The sequence below is a fragment of the Lathyrus oleraceus genome, chromosome 4, assembly GCF_024323335.1.
Source record: "Lathyrus oleraceus cultivar Zhongwan6 chromosome 4, CAAS_Psat_ZW6_1.0, whole genome shotgun sequence".
NCBI lineage: Eukaryota > Viridiplantae > Streptophyta > Magnoliopsida > Fabales > Fabaceae > Lathyrus > Lathyrus oleraceus.
Genome location: NC_066582.1, coordinates 218820247 through 218845556, shown reverse-complemented (window position 1 = coordinate 218845556; position 25310 = coordinate 218820247). Strand labels below are relative to the sequence as shown.

At 35.9% G+C, this 25310-nt stretch overlaps 1 protein-coding gene and 1 pseudogene across 1 annotated transcript; one reads left to right on the top strand and one right to left on the bottom strand.

Annotated features, from left to right (window-relative positions):
• The first annotated feature begins 13893 nt into the window (after positions 1-13893).
• Positions 13894-14415, top strand: LOC127136749 (uncharacterized). The gene has a single exon (XM_051063273.1). The coding sequence runs from the start codon at positions 13894-13896 to the stop codon at positions 14413-14415; it is 522 nt and encodes a 173-aa protein (XP_050919230.1).
• Positions 14416-24269: 9854 nt separating this feature from the next.
• LOC127136748 (3-hydroxyisobutyryl-CoA hydrolase-like protein 2, mitochondrial) lies at positions 24270-25073 on the bottom strand (annotated as a pseudogene).
• Positions 25074-25310: the final 237 nt, after the last annotated feature.

The window sequence follows — 25310 nt, the reverse complement described above, 5'->3', positions numbered from 1 at the left end:
ATTATATCCGCTGCGATTTATGCAAATGTTTAATTGATTAAATAAAGAGCATGACAGTTATTTTGGAACATGGTGTGAATGATTGTGTGACACCCTTAACTGCATAATTACTCTGATATGTGTTTAGTATTTTAATTAAATATTTGGGGTATTTTAGAAGGGTGTTACAGTAGCCATTCACAAAATGTTAAGCGGGTTCTGACCAGATTGCTATTTATTGCACACACACCCTTGCTATTTATTGACAAGGGCCATCGCTCGCTACCCCACTGTCAATTTTTGCTGAGGATATTTTCTCATAAAATGCAAAACGAGTTCTTACCTTCAATATCTTTAACCACTCTAAAAATTTAAATGAGTTTTTTGCTTCCCTCCTAAATATACTTTTTCTCTATTGAGAGGGCAACCCCTTATATATATATATATATATATATATATATATATAATATATATATATATATATATATATATATATATATATTATATATATATATATATATATATATATATATATATATTATATTTTGCATGTGTTTATTAATATCTTTATTTTTATCAAATACAAATTAACTTAATAATATTATATCAAAGATTATTGAACTCTAATTTCTTAACTAATATATATATATATATATATATATATATATATATATATATATATATATATATATATATATATATATATATATATATATATATATTTTGCATTTAAGAAATTTTAATAAAAATTGTAAAATATATCCATTGCAATAATTCACATTTACTACATGCTCGTAAATACGCATTTATCCGCATGCTCGTAAATACGGTTCTATCAAAGGATCGTGTGATACATATTCATGTACACGAAATCGAAATCTCTTTGGGTCCTAACAAAAGATAATTAATAATTAAGTAAGAATAAGTAATAAACAATAATATTAGGGAAGTTAAATAACAACTTTCAAATGTCACAATATTGTCGATTGTTCCTCGATGTTCATCATCCATTGTCTGTAGAGACATTTTGTTGAATGCGTTTGAGTATCTGTTGTTGACAAAATAGATAGGTTGAGTGTTGTAGACAATGTAGATTGGTTAAGTGTTTCAGACAATGTAGATAGGTTGACTATTGTAGACAATGTAGATAGGTTGATTGTTGCAGACAATGTAGATAGGTAGAGTGTGTTTGATGGAAAGGCTGATAAACATCAATATTTATAGAAGGAGACAAGCTTGAGTTATCGACTAGTCATTACCAACTAGTCATGTATATTGTCCACCTACACATGACAAGCTTGAATTTGGGTGCAGATAAACCTTTGTCAGATATATTTCACAATCCTTATATGTAAATTCAAGGATCACTGAAAGAAGGAGACAAATTTCGCACTAAAGAAGATTGTGTCAAAGTCATTAAAAAGTATCACATGGAATTATCAGTTGATTATGGGGTCGATCGAACTAATATAATGAGGTATAAGATATATTTTTGTAATGAGCTATCCTGTTCCGGTTGTCAGCATCTTACTAGAAGAGGAGTGATTCTTGGGAGATAGGTTCTATGGGTCTAGTTCACACTTGCTTAATCACGAATCAGATGCAGGACCATCACAAACTCAGCTCTTAATTAATATGCAATGAAATTTTGTCTCTCATTAGTGACAATCCTTCATTAAAGGCGAGTACAATAATGTCGCATATTGTTACACAATACAATTTTACTCCATCATACAAAAAGCCATGGATAGCTAGGACTAAGGCAGTTGAAAAAGTGTTTGGAAATTGGGAGGAGTCATACAAAGAACTTCAAAAATACTTGGTGGCACTTAAGCATTATGCTCCAGGGATTATTGTCAATTTGAAAATGTTGTCGATGTATACCCCAGATGTAACAACCCGTATAATATATATCTAGAATAATATCATACAAGTGTTAAATTTTGGTACTGTCACAACATAAGTGCCTAATGGCATTAAGATATACACATGTCCAAACTAAAAACATCAATGGAACATGTTATACAATAATGCCTAAACAATAAAAAAGAAATCTAAGAACTATGTACAATATCTTCATTGCACATAACTCCACAGCGGAAGATCATAATGAACAGCAATCCTTGAAACATCCATAATAGTTTCTCTTAGATCCAACCTGTAAAGAATACCTGAAAAATAACAACAATGATGGGATGAGATAATAATCCCGGTGAGTTCTCCTATCCTATGGGTCCACTCGGCTCTACAGGGTTTCTAATCAATATTCAACTCATATCCAACTCAAGTCAACAAGGGAACGAAGACTTGAACGATGGGGAACTAACTCGCAATTGTATGGCAACATGCATCTGAGTTCTCATAACTCAACCACGATCATTATTCAGATTCACGCAACATCGATCCCCAACCGGACCTACGTCTAGGCCAAGGCTTGGTTCACGCATGTCCGTATGATTCGACTTTCGCGGTGGATATCAGGTTCCCCTATGGGACTCTAACCCACTTTTAAGAACCATCACTCGTATGGGACTCTAACCCACTTTGAGTATCTTTCACCGTATGGGACTCTAACCCACTTAGGTGTCCACCTTTCCCCCATGTCCGCCATGGTTGGGGCTCAAACCCATTTGAGGCTCGAATCATTGGTCCCACATCCCAATGCTTACTCATCTAAGCATACCACAAGAGATGTGTACCACCACAGAAAAACACACATTCTGAATACATGATCGGTTCCATAAAACATTGGTTCCACGAACCATAACAAATTCATCAATCATAGGTGACTTCATTCACCATAATACACAAATAATAACATGGCATGTTCCATACAATGCGTCTCATTCTCAATCATGGCAACAATTCGTCCACGACCTCACATAAGCGTCGTACGAATGAATACCGTATTCTCATACATGTATCTCACATGTTCCATAACCTAGATTATCTTTCTAAGTTATTAATCAAATTATTCTTCTAGGTTTCCTCACTCATCTTTGTAAGGTTTTTAATCATGTTATTTCACCTTCCACATAACAACAATATGTAATTTTCATCATGATAAAATTCATGGCATTTATAAATCACATAATATTTTATAACATGGAACAATAATAATAGCCCTTTTACGTTATCTTTCTAACGCATCCGGCCGTGTCCAAAACGGAGGTATAATACTCAATTAATTCATCAATCTATCTTAATCAAGATTTAGGTTAATATTTATTCATTGCATAAGCATTCAACAACAACCTCTCTAGCCTAGTGGTAAGGCATGTACAGTTTCAAGGAGGTCCTAGGTTTGAATCCCCTTGGTGACATATTCTGTACAAACAGGAAATTAAATTTTGTTTCAGTGTTAGCTGCGCATTAACCGGTTACCTCATACCGTTAACCGGTTAACACGGTAAAAAGAGGAAAAATTCCAATTTCAAATTAATTCTCTCAGTAACTTCTTTCCTTAAATAACTCCTCTTTTATTTTCCTTTCCATATACCATTTTTACCTACTATTTCAACATAACATGATTTTTCAACACATATCATGGATAGGGAGTATGCACACAACAACTTTATCCCAATTTACACAAACCCTAACCCCACAAATATAGATTATTTTCCCCCAATGCTAAAACTATCTAAGAACTCACCTAGTAGAAGAAGATGAAGTTGTTGATGATGAAGATGAGATGATGGTGGTTCCATGGCTTCATCTTCTTCTTCTCCCATGAGTCTTCTTCCTCTTTCTCTTTTCCTCTTTTCCTCTTTTTCTCCTCTTCCCTTTCTTTCTTTTCTTTCCTTTCTTTTCTTCTTTCTGATATATCTTCTTTCCTCTTACCTACCACCTCTCTTCTTATCCACTTCTTCTTTTTTCCTTTTCCACCACACGTACCATATAATATATATAATGTATAATATTAAGTAGTAACCAAAATATCCCAATTGATATTTTATCTTCCAGCACCAATTGACCAATTATTAATGTTACCAAAAATGCCCTTTCTTGTACTTATTAATATTGGTATGTCTCTTTATTAATAATCAATCCCTTCAGAGTTCACCATTTACTCTATTGGTCCCAATTGACAACATTTAGAGCACATAGGAGCTTCAATTGTTACAACTAACCAAAGATATAATACATAGGAATTCAATAGGTCTCAACTGACAACTAATTGAGCATTTAAGGGAATATGGGATATTACACCAGACGAGACTTGTGTTAGTGGTAATGGCATATCCATCGACTCTTTTGGGCATATCAACCATGCATCAAAGATTTTTTTTTTATGTAAACCTATTATACAAATTGATAGTACATGGTTGTATGAGAAATATAAAGGAACACTACTCATGGTAGTGGTATAAGAAGGCAGCAACAACATTTTCTAATCTCCGTTGCACTAGTTGAAGGGGAGACTGGTGGGGATGGAGTTTTTAACTAAAAAATCTCCGATTGCACGTTGCTCATAAGCCTAACTTATGTTTGATCTGAGACAGACACCCATCAATTATGAGTGCCTATAAAAACATTGATAATGGCGGGAGATCAAAGACAAAACGCTACGGAAGAAGGTTGTCAACGTATGGTATGCATTAACAGAATCTTCCTTCAAACACTATCGCGGATACATCAGATTGTCAAACGCAGATGCAGTAAGGTGGATTGACAATATTCCATTTGAGAAGTGGACTAGGGCATACGAAAACGGTCAACGATGGGGCCACATGATGACAAATCTTGTGGAATCAATGAACCCTGTCTTCAAAGGCATATGAAACCTACCAATAACTTCTTTATTGCAAGCAACTTACTTTAGGATAGGGGAACTGTTTGAGATCATACATTCCAAATGGAGTTTAGTATTACAATCTGGGCAGATGTTCAATGATGCTTCAATGAAATTCATTAAAGAAGAAGCTGCCAAAGCTAACGCACACGTGGTCACAGTGTTTGACCGTACTAAAGGTTGTTATAGTGTTGCTGAGTCAATGGATCACAATGAAGGTATACCGAGGGGACACTATCGAGTGGAACTAGATAGAGGTTGGTGCGACTATGGAAAGTTCCAAGCCTTTCGCCCGCTCTGCTCCCATGTCATAGAGGCATGTTCAAAGGTTCCACAATATCCTCCCAACTTATTATCCACCATTTACAAAGTCATAAAGCTATGCAATGTTTATAAAATTAGTTTTTTCGGTGGTAGAAAAAGAGGATTATTGGCCTTCATATCAAGGGGACATGCTCTGGCACAATGAAATAATGCAAAGAAAGAAAAAGGGCCGCCCAAACAGTATCCGTATTCGAACCGAAATGGATATGGCGAACAAAATGGATAGATTATGTAGTTCATGTTGCCAAACCGGTCATAATCATACAAACTGTCCCATTGTTGGACCAAGCACAACAACATAATTTTAACTGTAACCCTTTACTTTATATTAAAAACAACATTCATTTCATAAATATCATAAGATTCAGTTACAATAACTTGAAAACAACAATTAAACAACAATTAAACAACAACACAAACAATTAAAACAATAAAATAACATCACAAGCAAATACAATAAATAAACAACATAACTATGCGATTACAACCATTATTTTTTTTTGTGAGAAGTATACATCACCATGTGAACGTCTCTGTCAGTTTTAACATTCACCCAAAAATGAACTTCTCCATTTTGGTTGAACGTGGTATCAAGCCATTGAATTCTTCTAATATTTTCACCCCCTATAATTTCTCCATCTAACCAACAGTTCAAGGTCATGTTAAGATGTTCGAACGTATCTACATTCCAAAGTCGGATCTTCATCGGAGACTGCACTGCTGAAAACAAATTAAATCGACATTTCTCTTGTGAATAAGGACACATATATAAAGACATTTTAAATAAAAATGGAAGGAGATAGTAAGAATATGTGTGAAAAAGTATGGGAGGGTGATGTTGTATTTATAGATGGGTTGTAGGAGCAATAGCCACATGCATTGGCGCCTCCACTGAGTGGACTATGCATGTGCCATTGCATGTGGCGCATAGGACATGCATGCGCCACTCCTAGTGGCGCCATGAACATGCATGCGCCAATGCCAATGACTTATATGTACAAAAGTTTCATTGCATGTGCCAATACAAATGACGTCTGTGTTACTTTTTCTTTGGAAAAGTGGTTATATTGGTAAATATTTAGAAACAATGGTTATTTTGAAAATATATTTGAAAAAACATGGTTATTTCAAAAAAAATTCAAATAAATTAGTTGAAAGTTTATATTTGATGACTGATAGTTGATAATTTATAGTTGATGAATGATAACTGATAGCTGATGACTAATAACTGATAAGTTATTAAAATCTTTGATAAAATAACGATTTCACTCGCTATTACATGTAAAATGACATAAAAGATATTCTTTAATTAATAATTATATTTAGCTTATGTTTTATACATTATTGTTATAATAATAATAATAATAATAATAATAATAATAATAATAATAATAATAATTAAAATTACACATAATAATAATAATAATGTTTTATGCATTATTATTATTATTATTATTAAATTTTATTTAAAATTATACATAATAATAATAATAATAATTAGTATTAACTTTGTTATTAATAGTAATAACTTATCATTATTATTATTATTATTATTAAATTTTTCTTATATAATTTTTATTTAATCTTCCTCCATTCACATTTTCTTTTTCTTTTGTTCTTATCTTTGTTCTCAATTTAAGTTCAATGCAACTTTTTAAATGTAAATTGAAAAATATATTTGTTGCAATAATTCACATTTACTGCTATACACAAACTTTTTTGCTAACCTCAACGGTCAAATTTTGCTGAGGGTATTTTCTCACAATATGCAAAACGTGTTATGACCACCAATACTTTTGATCATTCCACAAATTTAAATGAGATTTTTGCTTCCCTCCTAAATATATTTTTTCTCTATTAAGAGGGCCCTTATATATATATATATATATATATATATATATATATATATATATATATATATATATATATATATATATATATATATATATATATATATATATATATATATATATATATATATATATTATATATATATGTTTTGCATGTGTTTATTAATATCTTTATTTTTATCAAATACAAATTAACTTAATAATATTATATAAAAGATTATTGAACACTAATTTCTTAATTAAAAATCTTTTTTTATATTATTTTGAATTTAAGAAAACTTAATATAAGTTGAAAAATATATCCGTTGCAATAATTCACATTTACTGCATACACCAATTTTTTGATTTTTTTTTAAATGCGTTCCTTTTTTGCCAGAGGTCACCTCTCGCTAACCTCAATGCTCGAATTTTGCTGAGGGTAGCCATTCACAAAATGTTAAGTGTGTTCAGTTTGCTATTTATTGCACACACACCAACTTGCTTCTTTTTTTTTGGAGATAAACATTAATAAGGGTCATCCCTCGCTACACCACTGTTATTTAATGGACACACACCAACTTTCTGCTTTTTTTGAAAATAAATCTTGCCAAGGGTTATCCCTCGCTACCCCACTGTCAATTTTTACTAAGGATATTTTCTCAAAAATGCAAAACGTGTTCTGACCACCCATATCTTTTAACCGCTCCAAAAATTTAAATGAGTTTTTTAATTCTCTCCTAAATATATTTTTTCTCTATTGAGAGGGCAACCCTTTATATATATATATATATATATATATATATATATATATATATATATATATATGTATATATATATGCTTTGTATGTGTTTATTAATATCTTTATTTTTATCAAATACAGATTATCTTAATAATATTATATAAAAGATTATTGAACACTAATTTCTTAATTAAAAATATTTTTTTATATTATTTTGTATTTAAGAAATTTTTATATAAATTGAAAAATATACCTGTTGAAATAATTTGCATTTACTGCATACACCAATTTTTTGATTTTTTTAAAATGTGTTCCTTTTTTGCCACAGATCACCCCTCGCTAACCCCAACGCTCGAATTTTGCTGAGGGTTGCCATTCACAAAATGTTAAGCGTGTCAAGACCAGATTTCTATTTAATGCACATACACCAACTTTCTGCTTTTCTTAGAAATAGACGTTTTGACAAGGGTCATCCCTCGCTACCCCACTGTCATTTTTTGCTGAGGATATTTTCTTACAAAATGCAAAACGTGTTATGACCACCAATACTTTTGACCGTTCCAAAAATTTAAATGAGTTTTTTGCTTCCCTCCTATATAATATGTTTTGCATGTGTTTATAAATATCTTTTTTTTATCAAATACAAATTAACTTAATAATATAATATAAAAGATTATTTGAACACTAATTTATTAATTAAAAATATATAAAATGAAAAATATATCAGTTGAAATAATTTGCATATACATCACCCCTCGCTAACCTCAACGATCCAATTTTGCTGAGGGTAGCCATTCGCAAAATATTAAGCGTGTTCTGACCAGATTGCTATTTATTTCACACACTCCAAGTTTCTGCTTTTTTTGGAAATAAACGTATTTACAAGGGTCATCCCTCGCTACCCCGCTGTCAATTTTTACTGAGGATATTTTTCACAAAATGCAAAACGTGTTATGACCACCAATATCTTTTAACCGCTCCAAAAATTTAAATGTGTTTTTTGCTTCTCTCTATATAAATAATATGTTGTGGATGTCTTTATTAATATCTTTATTTATATCAAATACAAATTGACTTAATAATATTATATAAAAGATTATTGAACACTAATTTCTTAATTAAAAATACTTTTTTATATTATTTTGCATTTAAGAAATTTTAATATAAGTTGAAAAATATATCCGTTGCTATAATTCGCATTTACTGCATACACCAACTTTTTGATTTTTTTGAAATGTGTTCATTTTTTGCCACAGATCATGTAATACCCCGTATTTTCTTAAATACCCAAATTCCTATTAATTGAGATCAATTGAGTTCTTATGTGCTCTAAAAGTTGTCAATTGGGATAAATAGAGTAAATAGTGAGTTCAAGTTGACTTAATTAATATTAATTGGGACTGACATTTTATTAATTGGGACATTTTGGTAACACTAATAATTGGTCAATTGCTCTGGTAGAACATATGTTATGGTTAGTACCACTTAAGATATTTGTTTCTACCACTTATTAACCACACAAATGTTCATGGCCACTTGCTAGTAACCTTTGACTCACTCATCACCACATGTTTGTATCTCATACCACCTACCACATGCCAAATGTTTTCTCAATGTATCAGACAAGTGAGTAGAGAGAAAGAAGAAGCTCAAGAGAAGAAGAAAAACACAAGGCTAGTGGAGAAGAAGAAGAAGAAATCTTGGACTCAAAACCATCATCTTCATCCTCATCTCATCTCCAACAACTTCTCCTCTTCTATTTCTTGAGGTGGGTTCTAGTTAGAAACTCTAGATTTCTAGAGGATTAGGGTTGTAGAGTCGTAGATAAATCATGAAAGTCCATGCTAAATGATATCTCTCTCTCTTTCTCTTGTTGATTTCCATGAACATGTGCTTTGATGTGTTCTTATGATTGTTGTGATAATATGATTATTGTGGTTGTGGGTAAATGATTGGTTGTGGTTATGACCTTGAAATCCTTGTGGTTATGAACTTGTTATATATGTGTATATAAGCTTGTAGTGTGATGGGTTGGTTGGAAGAAGGAGTGGGTGTTTTGTTGGAAATGGTTTAACAGAGGAAATGGTGTTCAGTGAAATGGAAAAGTGAAAATGTGTGACGACCAATCGATTGGTCCCTGCAATCAATAGATTGCACAACCATTTTGTTTTGCAGAAAATGGATTTTTAGCAGGACCACGATTGACATTGCATTACAATCAATTGCACAAACTTTCTATTTTGGAACAATGGAAAATTTTAGTGAGCCAATCGATTGACACTGAGGATCAATCGTTTGATCTTGTGCAAACTTTAAAAAACAGAAATGTGAGAGGATCCAATCGATTGGGCCTCCCCAACCAATCGATTGATTTATGTTAAAAACTTCAAAATCCATTTCTTAATTGTTTCTAAGAGAATTCTTCCAACCATTAATCATTTGTGATGCTATGCTTGTGTTGAATACATGCTAATGGTGAAAATTACTTGATCAATCTAGTAAGTTAACCTAGGATTGGTATTGGGCCATGAGTTAGGTTTATAACTTACATAACGTTGGATGACGATATTCATTCATACGACGCTTATGTGGAGGTCGTGGATGAATGGTTGTTATGATTGAGAGTGAGACACATTGTATGGAACATGCCATTTTATTGGTTATGTATGGTGGTGAATGAAGTCACCTGTGAATGATGGATCTTATTATGATTTGTAGAACTGATGGTTTGTGGAACCGATCATGTATTCATATGTGTGTTTTCTATGATGGTGCACATCTCTATTTGGTATGCTTAGATGAGTAAGCATTGGGATGTGAGACCGATGATCCGAGCCTCAATTGGGTTTGAGTCCCAACCACGACGGACGTGGGGGAAAGGTGGACGCCTAAGTGGGTTAGATTCCCATACGGTGAACGAGACCCTAAGTGGGTTAGATTCCCATACTGGTGACGATCGCTTGAACTAGGGATTAAGCCTCATAGAGGACCCGATATCCACCGCGAAAGTCGAATCATACGAGCATGCAAGAACCGGGTCTGGCTTAGACGTAAGTCCGTTCGAGAATTGATGTTTCATGATCTGAATAATGATTGTGGTTGAGTTGTGAGAACTCAGGTACATGTTGCCATACATTGCGAGTTAGTTTCCCCATCGCTTAAGTCTTCATTCCCTTGTTGACTTGGGTTGATTATTGATTAGAAAAGCCCGTAGAGCCGAGTGGACCCATAAGATAGGGAACCCACTGAGATTATTATCTTACCCCATGTTATTGATTATTTTTCAGGTGGTTCTGAGCAGGCGAAGGGTAAGGGCAAGATAGAATGATGTCTTGCTTACCGGATGACTGGATGGCTTTTCCGTTGTGCAGATATTTTTGGGATCATTGTTTAATGAGCTAGCTCCTAGTAGTTTTCTTTTGGACATTTTTGTGTACATTTTGTGCCATGTTATGTTTATTTTGGACATGTATGTATATGTACACTATGCTGCTAAGCGCTTATATATTTTAGTACCAGTTTTACACTATGTATAATATATATTCTAGACATATATTATATGTGGGTGTTACAGTTGGTATCAGAGAAGGTCGTGTCCTCGACCTAGCCATGAAATATTATAAGTATTTCTTTCTGCCTCATATGTGGGTTGTCATCATTGTCCTTGGTGTTATATTCATAATATTGAGCCTGATCAACTTAATCCCATTTGTATGACATTCAGGATCATGGCTGACCGACACAGAGGTCGTGGTAGACCCAGAACCCAAAATTCAGACTCTGAACCGCCAAGTGGCAGTGAAGGTTTTGAATGGCCTCAGTTTGTGCAACAGATGCAACAGCAATAGAACCAATTCATGCAACAGATGATGCAACAGTGGAATGGTAGTTTGCATCCTCAAGGGTTTCCACAAGAAGCTGCAGGTGGTAGTTCCGAAAATTCTTCCGCATGAATCCTTCTGAATTCCATGGTGGGTTGAATCATGTGAAGGCTCAGGAGTGGATAACCAGCATGGAAAGGATTTTTCAAATAGTGCATTGTAGTGAAGAGAACAATGTTTTGTTTGCTTCTCACATGACGAAGGGTCTGACTGTGAGATGGTGGGAGAGTGCTTCGACTCTTATGACCAATCTGTTGGTGTAAGCCCTAGATGCCAATACTTTTGGTACTTGTATCAAATTATTTATTAATAATAAAAGGCTTTTTCTTTATTATGTTTGTTTAATAAAGTCTCTAGAATAGCTAGTCCGTTTAATGTATCAAGTATGACTTAATCATGAGATCACATTAAACATAAGGACACTATTCTTAAAGTATCCGTAGTCAAGCTTTATTATGAAGTGGGATAACATTAAAGCATGAAGACTATTATGTTTATAGACTAATGATCACATCTCATGGATCATGGATAAAGAGTTATCAAGTCTTAAACATAGGTATGAATATTAAGAGTAATATTTATACTGGATTGACCCGCTATGAGAATACTATATAGAATGTTATGCAAAGTGTCATAAGTTATTCTCATGGTGATAATGGTGTATACCACCCTTCGACCTGAAACCACTATGGACCCTAGATGTAGAGTCGAGTGCCTTATTGCTGATCAAACGTTGTCTGTAATTGGATGACCATAAAGACAGTTAATGGGTACTCCACGAAGCATGCTAACGGACATGAGTGACCTAGATGGAATTTGCCCATCCTGTGTAACAGGATAAATGTCTATGGGCCCAATATTGAACTGGACAAGGATGACACGGTCTATGCCTTGTGTTCAATATAGACATAAGGGCAAAAGGGTAATTATACACATAATTATTATCACAGAAGGATTTGTCAGATCACATGACATTTTCGTGTCTTGGGTAGCAGTGATGTGTTGCTAGATACCGCTCACTGTTTATTATGTTAAATATGTGATTTAATATAATTGCAAATGCCGCGAAAACCTATAAGGTCACACACAAAGGACGGATTGATGAGAGATAGAGTAATTAAGGAATACTGTAATGTACGGTGCCCTTAAGTGAATTATAGAACATCGTAAGGTAAGGTGTACTTAAGTAGAATACGAAATATGGTAAGGTACCACGCGCTTAAGTGATTTTGGCATATTATAAGATATGGGCCATATACACTTGAGTGGGCTTTTTAGCTTGCAGCCCACACAAGTGGTTCTATAAATAGAACCCTTGTGTAGAAGCATTGTTACACTTGCAATTTCGTTTCTCTCTCTCTCACTCAAAGCCTTCATTCGTAGCAGCTAGCACTGAGATTGAAGGAATCCGTTCGTGTGGACTGAGTAGAGGCGTTGTTATCGTTCAACGTTCGTGATCGCCACAAGAGGTAACGATTCTATCACTGATCATGCCCATTCGTAAGGATCATTAAAGGAGAAATTTTAAATTCCGCTGCATTTTGGATCGCCCTTCTCCTTCACAATCAAGGAGTACCTAGGGATTGAGAGCATTTTAAGACTGTTTTCCTGGATAAGTATTTTCCTAGTTCTCTGAGGACTCAGAAAGAGTTTGAGTTTCAACATCTTAGACATGGTACTATGACAGTAGCTGCATATACTGAGAATTCGAATATATGGCTGCTTATTCTAGACAAGCCGCGTACGCACCGGATGAGAGGTGGATGATTGATCAGTTTCTGTTTGGTCTAAGGGGTGAAATTTCTCATAGTGTTTCTCAAAGGGAATTCACTACTTAAGCTGAATTGTTAAGGCAATGTTATGTGGTTGAGAATAATTTGAAGAAAGTTCAAGAAGAAAGGGGTCAATATAGGAGTGGACAGAGAGACCAAGGGAGGCCAGGTAGCCAGTTTAGGCCCAAATCTCAGGCTTTCAAAGGAAAACAGGTGCAACATGCAAGACCTAACCATCCACTTCAATGTCAAGTGTGTAAGAAGTCTCATTTTGGAAGATGTGCTAGAAGTGGAGTTAGGTGTTTTACTTGTCAAAGGGAGGGGCACATGTCTAGGGAATGTCCTCAGAATAAGAATCAGATACAGGGGAGGAGCACTTGTCGAGTTTATACTTTGGATGCAAGGAAGGCTAAGAGAAACAATGCCTTAATTACTGGTACGTGTCTCGTCAATAATCATCCTTGTTTTGTATTGTTTGATTGTGGGGAGACACACTTTTTTGTATCAATTCAGTGCATGAATCGTGTTGGCTTGTAAGCAATCCCTTTGTCTCCTCCTATGGTGGTTACTACCGCCATGGATGATGTGGTTGAGACACCGTTGATTTGTGAAAATTGTTCGCTCTCGGTGAATGGTAGAATTTTCCAGATTGATCTTATTTGTTTACCACTTAAGAAGATTGACGTGGTTTTGGGGATGGATTGGCTTTCTACCAATTCGGTGTTTATTGGATGCGAAAAGAAGTTGATTATCATTCCATATAGTGAAGCTACTCCAAAGGATGTATTAACTACTATCTTGGAAGGTACGGTTGGCATGGTTAATTTCTTATTTGAGAATGAAAAGTCAGTTCTCTTGGTTCTTACCAAGAAATCTAGAGATAATCTGAGTGTTACACAAATACCTGTGATTTGTGAATTTCCGGAAGTTTTCCCTGAGGATGTCACCTCTCTTCCTCCTGAAAGGGAAGTGAAATCATCTATTGATTTGATACTTGGGACGTCTCCAATATCCGTTTCTCCTTATCGCATGGCGCCACTCGAGTTGAGAGAGTTGAAGAATCAATTGGAAAAGTTATTAACGAAGCATTTCACCTGACCTAGTGTCTCACCATGGGGAGCTCCAGTGTTATTAGTAAAGAAGAAGGATGGTAGTATGAGGTTGTGTATTGATTATCTCCAGTTGAATAAAGTTACCATTAAGAACAAGTACCCTCTGCCAAGGATAAACGATTTGCTAGATCAGTTGAAAGGATCCTGTGTGTTCTCGAAGATTGATTTGCGACTGGGCTATCATCAAATAAGAGTTAAGAGTTCGGATGTACCAAAGACTGCATTTAGGACCCGATATGGCCATTATGAGTTCCTTGTAATTCTATTTGGTGTGACGAATGCCCCTGTTGTTTTCATGGACTATATGAATCAGATATTTCAACCTTACTTGGACCAGTTCGTGGTCATCTTTATTGATGACATTCTGATTTATTCTCGTACCCCCAGGAGCACGGAGAACACCTAAGGATTGTTCTATCTGTATTGCAAGAGAAGCAACTTTTTGCCAAGTTAAGCAAGTGTGAATTTTGGATGAACGAAGTGAGGTTTCTTGGTCATGTAATATCACAAGGAGGAGTATCAGTGGATCCATCTAAAGTTGAAGCAGTTATTAATTGGGAAAGACCGAAGAATGCTTCCGAAGTCAGAAGTTTCCTAGGTTTGACAGGTTACTATCGAAGGTTTATAAAGGGGTTTTAGTAGATGGAATTACCAATGACTAGACTTACCCAGAAGGAAATTTCTTTTAAATGGGATTCGAAGTGTGAGCAGAGTTTCATGAGTTTGAAGGAGAAGCTAATGATTGCTCCTGTTTTAGTCATCCCCGACCCTAGTAAGTCTTATGAAGTATTTTGTGATGCCTCTAAGAAAGGATTAGGATGGATGTTAATGCAGAGTGGTCAGGTTGTAGCTTATGCCTCTCGTCAGCCGAAGCTTCATGAAGAGAACTATGCAACTCATGATCTAGAACTAGCTGCTGTTGTTTTTGCCTTGAAGGTGTGGCGACATTACTTGTATGGAGTGCGTTTTGAGATGTTCAACGATCACAAGAGTTTGAAATACTTATTCGACTAGAAAGAGTTAAACATGAGACAGAGGAGATGGATGGAGTATTTGAAGGACCTTGATTTTGAGCTTAAGTATCACCCGAGGAAAGAGAATAAGGTTGCGGATGCCCTAAGTCAGAAAGAGATGCATAAAGCTGAGTTGATGATGTTAGAATACACATTGTTGGAAAAGTTCCAAGATCTTAATCTTCAGTTTGGTTGGACGCAAGATGGTGTGATAATGGGAAATTTGAATGTTATTTCTAGCCTAAGGGAAGATATCCGACAAGGACAAATGATAGATGAGAAGTTGCAAGAGATGTCGACTCAACTAGGTTTCGCTCAGTCACCGGATGGAGTTATTCTGTTTAATAAAAGGATTTGTGTTCCGAATGATGCTGAGCTGAAAAGAAAAGTTTTAGAGAAAGGCCACAAGGGGACGTTTACTATACATCCATGTTCATCGAAGATGTATCAAGACTTGAAGAAGGACTATTGGTGGCCTGGAATGAAGAGGGATATTGCAGAGTATGTGTCGAAATGCATTGTTTTCCAGCAGGTAAAGATCGAGCATCAGAAGCCAGTTGGTTTATTGCGACCTTTAGAGATTCCAGTTTGGAAATGGGATAGTATTTCAATGGATTTTGCAATGGGTTTACCTCGGACACAAGGTGGTTATGATTCAATTTGGGTGATTGTGGATCGGTTAATTAAGTCTGCACACTTCTTGGCCGTGAAGACTACTTACAAGGCAAGTTATCTTGCAGGTTGTTTCTTTCGGAAATTGTTAGGTTGCATGGTGTTCCAACCAGCATTGTGTCCGATAGAGACCCAAAGTTTACTTCATGATTTTGGAAGGCATTCCAACAAGCTATAGGATCGAGATTATGTTTGAGTACTTCTAATCATCCTCAAACGGATGGTCAGACTGAATGAACGATACAGACACTGGAAGATATGTTAAGAGCTTGTGTATTTGAAAGTGGAGGGAATTGGAAGGAGCTTTTACCATTGATTGAGTTTGCATATAACAATAGTTACCATGCAAGTATTGGGATGACTCCTTATGAAGCCTTGTATGGACGGAAATGTAGAACACCTCTATGTTGGACGGAAGTTGGTGATGAAAGGATCATAGGACCGGAGATTATTCAAGAGACTACCGAGAAGATAAGGATGGTCTGTGATAAGATGAAGAAAGCGCAAGATCGCCAAAAGAGCTATGCGGATCACAGGAGAAGACCATTGGAATTTGATGAAGGTGATCATGTATTTTTGAAGGTGACTCTGAGGTTGAGACTGAAAGGGCCGTTTAAGTCACGGAAGCTAAATCCGAGATACATAGGGCCATACCAGATTATAGAGAGGATTGGAGAAGTAGCCTACAAATTAGCTTTACCACCTTTTCTATCAGAAATGCATGATGTTTTTCACGTGTCTCAACTCCAGAAGTTCATTCCAAATTCTCTTCAGCTTATTCTTCCAAATTCAATAGAAATGGAAGCAGATATGACTTTCGAACCTCTACCAAGTCGCATTGCAGGACGAGAAGTTAAGGTATTATGGAATAAGGATATTCCTCTTGTTAAGGTTCAGTGGGATGAATCACATCCGGGCGATGCTACCTAGGAACTAGAGTCAGAAATGCAAAAAGCTTACCCTCATCTCTTCCAGGTAATATTTAAATTCGAGGACAAATTTTTATTTAAGGGGGGGAGGATGTAATACCCCGTATTTCCTTAAATACCCAAATTCCTATTAATTGAGATCATTTGAGTTCCTATGTGCTCTAAACATTGTCAATTGGGATAAATAGAGTAAATAGTGAGTTCAGGTTGACTTAATTAATATTAATTGGGACTGACCTTTTATTAATTGGGACATTTTGGTAACACTAATAATGGGTCAATTTCTCTAGTAGAACAAATATTATGGTTAGTACCACTTAAGATATTTGTTTCTACCACTTATTAACCACACAAATGTTCATGGCCACTTGCTAGTAACCTTTGACTCACTCACCACCACATGTTTGTATCTTATACCACCTACCACATGCCAAATGTTTTCTCAATGTATCGGACAAGTGAATAGAGAGAAAGAAGAAGCTCAAGAGAAGAAGAGAAAGCAAGGCTAGTGGAGAAGAAGAAGAAGAAATCTTGGAACCAACACCATCATCTTCATCCTCATCTCATCTCCAACAACTTCTCCTCTTCTATTTCTTGAGGTGGGTTGTAGTTAGAAACCCTAGATTTCTAGAGGATTAGGGTTGTAGAATCATAGATAAATCATGAAAATTCATGCTATATGATATCTCTCTCTCTTGCTCTTGTTGATTTCCATGAACATGTGCTTTGATGTGTTCTTATGATTGTTGTGATAATATGATTGTTGTGGTTGTGGGTAAATGATTGGTTGTGGTTATGACCTTGAAATCCTTGTGGTTATGAACTTGTTATATATGTGTATATAAGCTTGTAGTGTGATGGGTTGGTTGGAAGAAGGAGTGGGTGTTTTGTTGGAAATGGTTTAATAGAGGAAATGGTGTTCTGCACAATGGAAAAGTGAAAATGTGTGAGGACCAATCCATTGGTCCCTGCAATCAATCGATTGTATAACCATTTTGTTTTGTAGAAAATGGAATTTTAGTAGGACCAATCGATTGACTGTGCATTACAATCGATTGCACAAACTTTCTATTTTGGAACAGTGGAAAATTTCAGTGAGCCAATCGATTGACACTGAGGATCAATCGATTGATCTTGTGCAAACTTTGAAAAATAGAAATGTGAGAGGAACCAATTGATTGGGCCTCCCCAACCAATCGATTGACTTATGTCAAAAACTTCAAAATCCATTTCTTAAGTGATTATAAGAGCATTCTTCCAACCATTAATCATTTGTGATGCTATGCTTGTGTTGAATACATGCTAATGGTGAAAACTACTTAATGAATCTAGGTTAACCTAGGATTGATATTAGGTCATGAGTTAGGTTTATAACTTAGATAATGTTGGATGACGGTATTCATTCGTACGACGCTTATGTGGAGGTCGTGGACGAACGGTTGTTATGATTGAGAATGAGACGCATTGTATGGAACATGCCATGTTATTGGTTATGTATTATGGTGAATGAAGTCACCTATGATCGATGGATCTTGTTATGATTTGTAGAACTGATAGTTTGTGGAACTGATCATGTATTCAGGTGTGTGTTTTCTGTGATGGTGCACATCTCTATTTGGTATGCTTAGATGAGTAAGCATTGGGATGTGAGACCGATGATTCGAGCCTCAATTGGGTTTGAGTCCCAACCACGACGGACATGGGGGAAAGGTGGACGCCTAAGTGGGTTAGATTCCCATACGGTGAAAGATACCCTAAGTGGGTTAGATTCCCATACGGGTGACAGTCACTTGAACTTGGGATTAAGCCTCATAGAGGACCCGATATCCACCACGAAAGTCGAATCATACAAGCATTCAAGAACCAGGCCTGGTTTAGACGTAAGTCCGTTCGAGAATTGATGTTTCGTGATCTGAATAATGATCATGGTTGAGTTGTGAGAATTCAGGTGCATGTTGCCATACATTGCGAGTTAGTTTCCCCATCGCTTAAGTCTTCGTTCCCTTGTTGACTTGAGTTGATTATTGATTAGAAAACCCTGTAGAGCTGAGTGGACCCATAAGATAGGGAACCCACTGAGATTATTATCTCACCCCATGTTGTTGATTATTTTTCAGGTGGTTCTGAGCAGGCGAAGGATAAGGGTAAGATAGAGTGATATCTAGCTTACCTGATGACTCGATGGCTTTTCTGTTGTGTAGATATTTTGGGGATCATTATTTAATGATCTAGATCCTAGTAGTTTTATTTTGGGTACTTTTATGTGCATTTTGTGCCATGTTATCTATCTTTTGGGCATGTATGTATATGTACACTGTGCTTCTAAGAACTTATGTATTTCAGTACCAGTTTTACACTATGTATAATATGTATTCTAGACGTACATTATATGTGGGTGTTACAGATCACCACTCGCTATTTATTGCACACACACCAACTTTCTGCATTTTTTTGAAATAAACGTTAAGACCAGGGTCGTCCCTCGCTACCCCACTGTCAGTTTTTTGCTGAGGATATTTTCTCACAAAATGCAAAACGAGTTCTTACCTTCAATATCTTTTAAACACTCCAAAAATTAAAATGAGTTTTTTGCTTCCCTCTCTCTCTCTCTCTCTCTCTCTCTCTCTCTCTATATATATATATATATATATATATATATATATATATATATATATATATATATATATATATATATATATATATATATATATATATATATACACACACACACACACACACACACACACACATATACAAATCTATATAAATCTATATAAATCTATATCTATCTATCTATATCTATCTATCTATCTATCAATCTATCAATATATATATATATATATATATATATATATATATGTTGTCGCACCTCGAAAAATGAGAACACGACCTAAGCGAAGCGCAATCGCATGCTCGCATGATGGACTGAACAAAGTCGCCACCGAACTTTATTTATTCCTAAAAAGGAAAGGGGAAATATTGATAAAACCCAAGAAAGAACGACAATGGTTATCGTTGTCGCAACCAAATCAGGGTTCGGGAGTCGATTACGCAAGGGGAAGGTATTAGCACCCCTCACGTCCGTTGTACTCAACGGGAACCATTAGGTTAGTTGTGTGCGTTAGTGTTAGTTTAAAATGTTAGGCTTTAAGTTATTAGGTGGGAAAGAAAGAAAGGAAGCGAGGAAAATGTTTTTGGATTTTTGACGAATGACTAAACCTAAGTTTTTCATTAGTGGGCCTGACAATATTTACAAATCCTGCTCCTACGTATCTCAACAGAGAAATCAAGGCTTACGTAGTTTTAGGTAGAAAAATGTTTGTTTGTTGGTCGATTTTAGCGAAAGCTATATTGTATTAATCGACGAAAACATTGTTTTACCCAAAACAGATGAGGAGCGGATGTATACCACACATAGAATGGATTTACAAATCAACATTCGAAAAAACGTCACTTATCTCGACTCAACAATTATGGCCGAAACATTGTTTTGCATCACGTTAAGACAATATATCTTTCGTTTATGAAAAAGGTTTTTCTGATTAATCGCACGGCGACGAGAAAGAGTTTGATTGGTTGGATTTATTTTGAGTAATGGCGAGAACTTGGATGAGCGAGATATCCATCTCGAATCCTAGTTTCAGGAGTGCGCAGTATCCACCACGTTCCATTTCCATCTTATTTGAAAAAAATGTTTAATAAGAATTAAGCATTTTGAGGTTTGATTGAGAAAGGGTTTGAAGAAACCGCATTGATAATTTTAGACGATGGCGAGAGCTAAGATAGGCAAGGCATCCACCTTGAATCTTAATCTCAGGAGTGCACGGTATACACCATGTTCCATTTCCATTTTTATTGAAAAAGTGTTAAGGTAAGAATTAAGTATTTTTTGAGTTTGAAAGACGAGTACTTATGACCGGCAAGCTCTTATAACTTGTGTCTAATACTCGAGACTACATCTGGATATTCCACCCAGGTAATCCTTTTCTTTCAAATTTATTGAGAAAAGACGTTTGAATATTTACAAATATTTTGGAGGGAAGACGAATATTTATGGCTTGCAAGCTCTTACAGCTTGAGCCTAATATTCGGGATTATAACTAGATATTCCATCCAGGTAATCTTTTTCTTCATACTTTCTTATGAAAATAATTAAATCTCAAAATGATTAGTGTACAAAGGTTTGAAATTATTGAGAATTAAGTTGGTATTGCTTAAGAGCTCATTGTGAGAAATCCCAAGAGTAAGCCATGTGACTAGAAACAAACTGAAATCGAAAGCGATTGAATTTCTCCCCAAACTAACTTAGAGTGGATTCACGTAAGAGTCACTCTACAAGAAGCCGGGCAACAAAACTTGTGCGTCTACATAATGTTCGAAAGTCAACTTGAATTTCAACTTCCAAATCGAAACACAATAATAACTGAGAACAACCAAGATCATTTTACGTCCACATATGAATGTGGACACACATGAAAATCCAATAATCAAGTAATCAACATAAACAATAATTAATTGACTAATTGAATTACTAATTTAAACAATAATACATATAAACAAGTAAAAAACAAGGGGGTGTAAACATTTGAAAAAAATAGAGTATAAATGGGCCAAGCCCAAAATACCAATTCCACTTAAAATAATAAATAATGTAAAACATAAAAAAAAAAGATGCAAATCCCGAAAATGGGGCGATGCAATTCTAAAATGGACTAAATCTTTGCTCTCAAAATTTGAGAATAACCTGTGCCAAGACGACATGTGTTACAACCATTAAGAAAAGTAAAGAAATAATAAAAAACAGTGCCATGAAATAATAAAGGAAACGGTGGAATGCATCTTCTCTCTCCTTGTATTACAGTAAGCGAAATAAAGCAAAACAAGTAGTCTCCTTCATTCTCGATTTCTCTCTTTTAAAAAACATTTTTCAATAATACTTTCATGAGCAGTAATCAAACAAGATCAACTTTTCAACCATGGATCAAGGAAAAGAATGAGGTTACCGTAACGCTTCCGGATCTACGAAGATGATGGAAGATTGGATATTCGGCGGTGGTTTGACGGCGTATTGGATCGGTTCTCCGGTGTTTTCGTGGTCGCGATCTAGTGGAGGAGGCGGCTCCCTCTTTTCGGTGGAAGAATGTTAGGGTTTTTTCACTACCCTCTGAACAGTGGCCGCTCAATTTTCTAGGGTTTTTCGCTCTCAGTCGCCGTCCAATCCTCTAGGGTTTTTCTCCTTCACCTCTATCTCACCTTTTTTCTCTCCCCTCAACAGTATCCCCCCCCCCTTTTATACTCACCCTGTTAGGGTTTTTGATTTGGCTATGGAGATCAAAAGGGTATCCCTTTGGAAGTCCTTTAGGGTGCTCATAGTTTGTCTGTCTCATTTGGTGTTTGATCTGGAACAGGTAATACGAACCATGTACTTTCCTCTCTTAACTTTGTCTCAATTCTGTTTTGGGTTGTTTGTTAACATTTACCGCCGGTAAAGGGATATTTACCGCTATGAATTTACCGGAATATTGGTTTGATGTCTGCAGGAGAAAATGTCGAACTTGCGAGCATGGCTTTGGTATAGCTTTATGGAATTTAAATATGGTACCAATTGGTCTTTCTGCAGAACCAACATCACATGAGCTGCTCTCCGCTTCCCACATGAAAAGACTGGAATTAAGAGAAGGAGCAGAAAAGCTGAAAGAAAAGGAGCGTAAGGACTTGGTTGTCGAAATTGAACTAAGCCCCAAATTGTTACTGTTTACTCCTAAACCTGGTACACAACAAGACCGAGGACTAAAGCACTGTTTCGGGATACTTTCAGTCTCCAAAGTTCAGGTACATCTCCATTGCTCGATTTCAATGTGTTTCGCTTGATTGGTCTTTTGTTGCCACTGCCATGTTGTTTTCTTCCTTCTCATATTCTAGGATTTAACGTGTTTGGTGGTTTGAAAATGAACTGTTATTGCAGGATGATATTGCGCCACATTGAGTTTTTTTGGATGATGCCGGCAAGTACAATGTCTCCTTGGCAGCAAGAGCATTGCCTAAAGCAGAATTACAATGAAACGCCGTCTTTCTTTCATTGTATGCCCTCATTCAAAGTTATTCCATAAAGATAGTTTTGATACCTTGTCACTAGCAACTTTTGCATAGTCTTCTGCGCTAGATTTCCCGTAATCACGAAAAGAAAGCCACTGCCCTCCGACAGTAGTTTCAAAACCACAGTGAAGTAGAAGCAATATGGAATGGTTAAAGTATCTGACTTGAAGGAACCTGTGGGAATTCAACTCGTTGGCAGCCATCATATCTGCCACAACACCACCAGCTCGTGTTTCGAGATAAAACTTAAAGAGAACAAGTGTTTGTGTGAGCAGACCTTGAGAAACCCTTCCTTCATAAAGCCTTCTTGAACATCTTGACTTTTGAATCCTCCTTCTTCACCAAAAGAATATTGATCAGTATTAGTGGTAACGTTCATGAAACCATAGTTTCCAATGGGTCTATCGACTTAAAACCAATCGGAGTTTGTGATAAGTGTGGCATTGGCTTTAAATTTGAGTATTCGAAAATTGAAAGTGTGTGATGATGAGAACAAGAGTGTGGGAAGAGGAATAACAACAACAACAACAACCATGCTTTGCTGTTTTTTTTAATCTCCAATTGGCAAATTTCCATGTACTATTGCAAAATGTGCATTGACATCGGTGTTATCTTCATTCTTTTTTTCAGGTACTAGAGCCGGACAAAACTGTTGTTACTGCACCTCATCAGGTATGGCGACCAATGGATGAAGGTGGAGGTCGCCTCAGAGAATGAAATGGATTACGTAGGTCCTAAAACTTAAGGCCTTCATGTCCGAAACAAAGCAGAGGCCTTGTATCATCACATTTAGACGAAGAATTTGTAGAGAATTTCCATAGGGCAACCGTTCCGTCATGGCATCCAGCAAGTAAATAATCATGAGGGGGCGTAGCCAACTACTCCACTGTCAAAGGAATGCTTTTTAAGCTACCACGCTTCAACATTGAACATTTGAAGACAGGCTCCAATCTTAGAAAACAAGGATCGATGCCATCGATATGCATATAAATTGCTCTTTCCGCACATAGCTGTCATGTGATTGATGGATTTCCTCTATGTTTCTGAACTGTTAGTAAAAGAAATTACCGTCGTGGATTTGGCCTAACTTACTAATGCCATATTTTTTGAAATTTCTTGTAGGATTGGCACTACTGGTATGAATCAGCTAGGTGAACCATAACGCAAGCATTAGCGAAGACCACTAGCCACTGGAAACGTGAGATTCCGAATCTGGTTAACAGATTTCCTGGTGTATTACCGCCAATTGCAGCATATCTGGTACATACAACACAGAGGTAAAAGAATTTATCTACAATTTCAAACCTTTGTAGTACATTACTGTTGTCTGGATATGCAAGACCACCATACTGTTCTAAAGTGGTTTCTATGACAGATGGGTCATCAGTAACCAATTTCCCCCACTGTTCTTCAATTAGTGGAAGCCTTACAATTAGTGAATAATACGTAGCAAGCCCACAGGAAACCATCTCTACTCCGTTGAGCTTCTCCCCTGTCAGAGCCAAGTACTCTCCTAAGTGGCCAGGTAGACGTGAAAGGTAACAAAGATGTTGCAGCATCGGGATGGAAACCAATAAGAACTTCAGGGGTAGCAAAAACAGTTTTGTCTGTTGCAACTCGGAATGTTCCAGGGATTGAAATTCCTGCCCACCACCCATGGTAATGCCATTCAGAAGAGCTACACGTGGCCTTAATTATGTACCTAGAAGGTACATAAAACCATATATTATTCTAAAAAATTCTTTGCAGGCTTCCATGTTCCCTTCTTTTAATAAGCGATAAAGCACAACAATATCTCCACCAGCTGCAAATGCCCGGCCACTGCCCTTTACCATGACAAAACCGAAATCAGGGTTATCTTCCCAACTTCTAAGAAGTCTACGCAATCTACTAGCCATGGAGGTGTTGATAGCATTGAGAGCGGAGTTGGCAATTTACTCTTTGTAATTAAAACTTAAGTGCCACCTTTGTAAATCATGTATGTTTTGGACAACTATTGATTTGTAATGAATATGACATTGATATAAATGAAAAATTGGTGTTTCTTGTAGCAAGTCAAAAAAAATCTTTCTTTGCATTTTAGAGACCTTATGTATGATGAATTAGTCATATGTTATGTAAATGGTGGACCATGATTGAATAAATGAATGAAATAAACAAAATATGAATGA

What these genes read in the sequence shown, in the direction of transcription:
- LOC127136749 (XM_051063273.1), top strand. Translation starts at nt 13,894, where the DNA reads ATGGATGATGTGGTTGAGACACCGTTGATTTGTGAAAATTGTTCGCTC.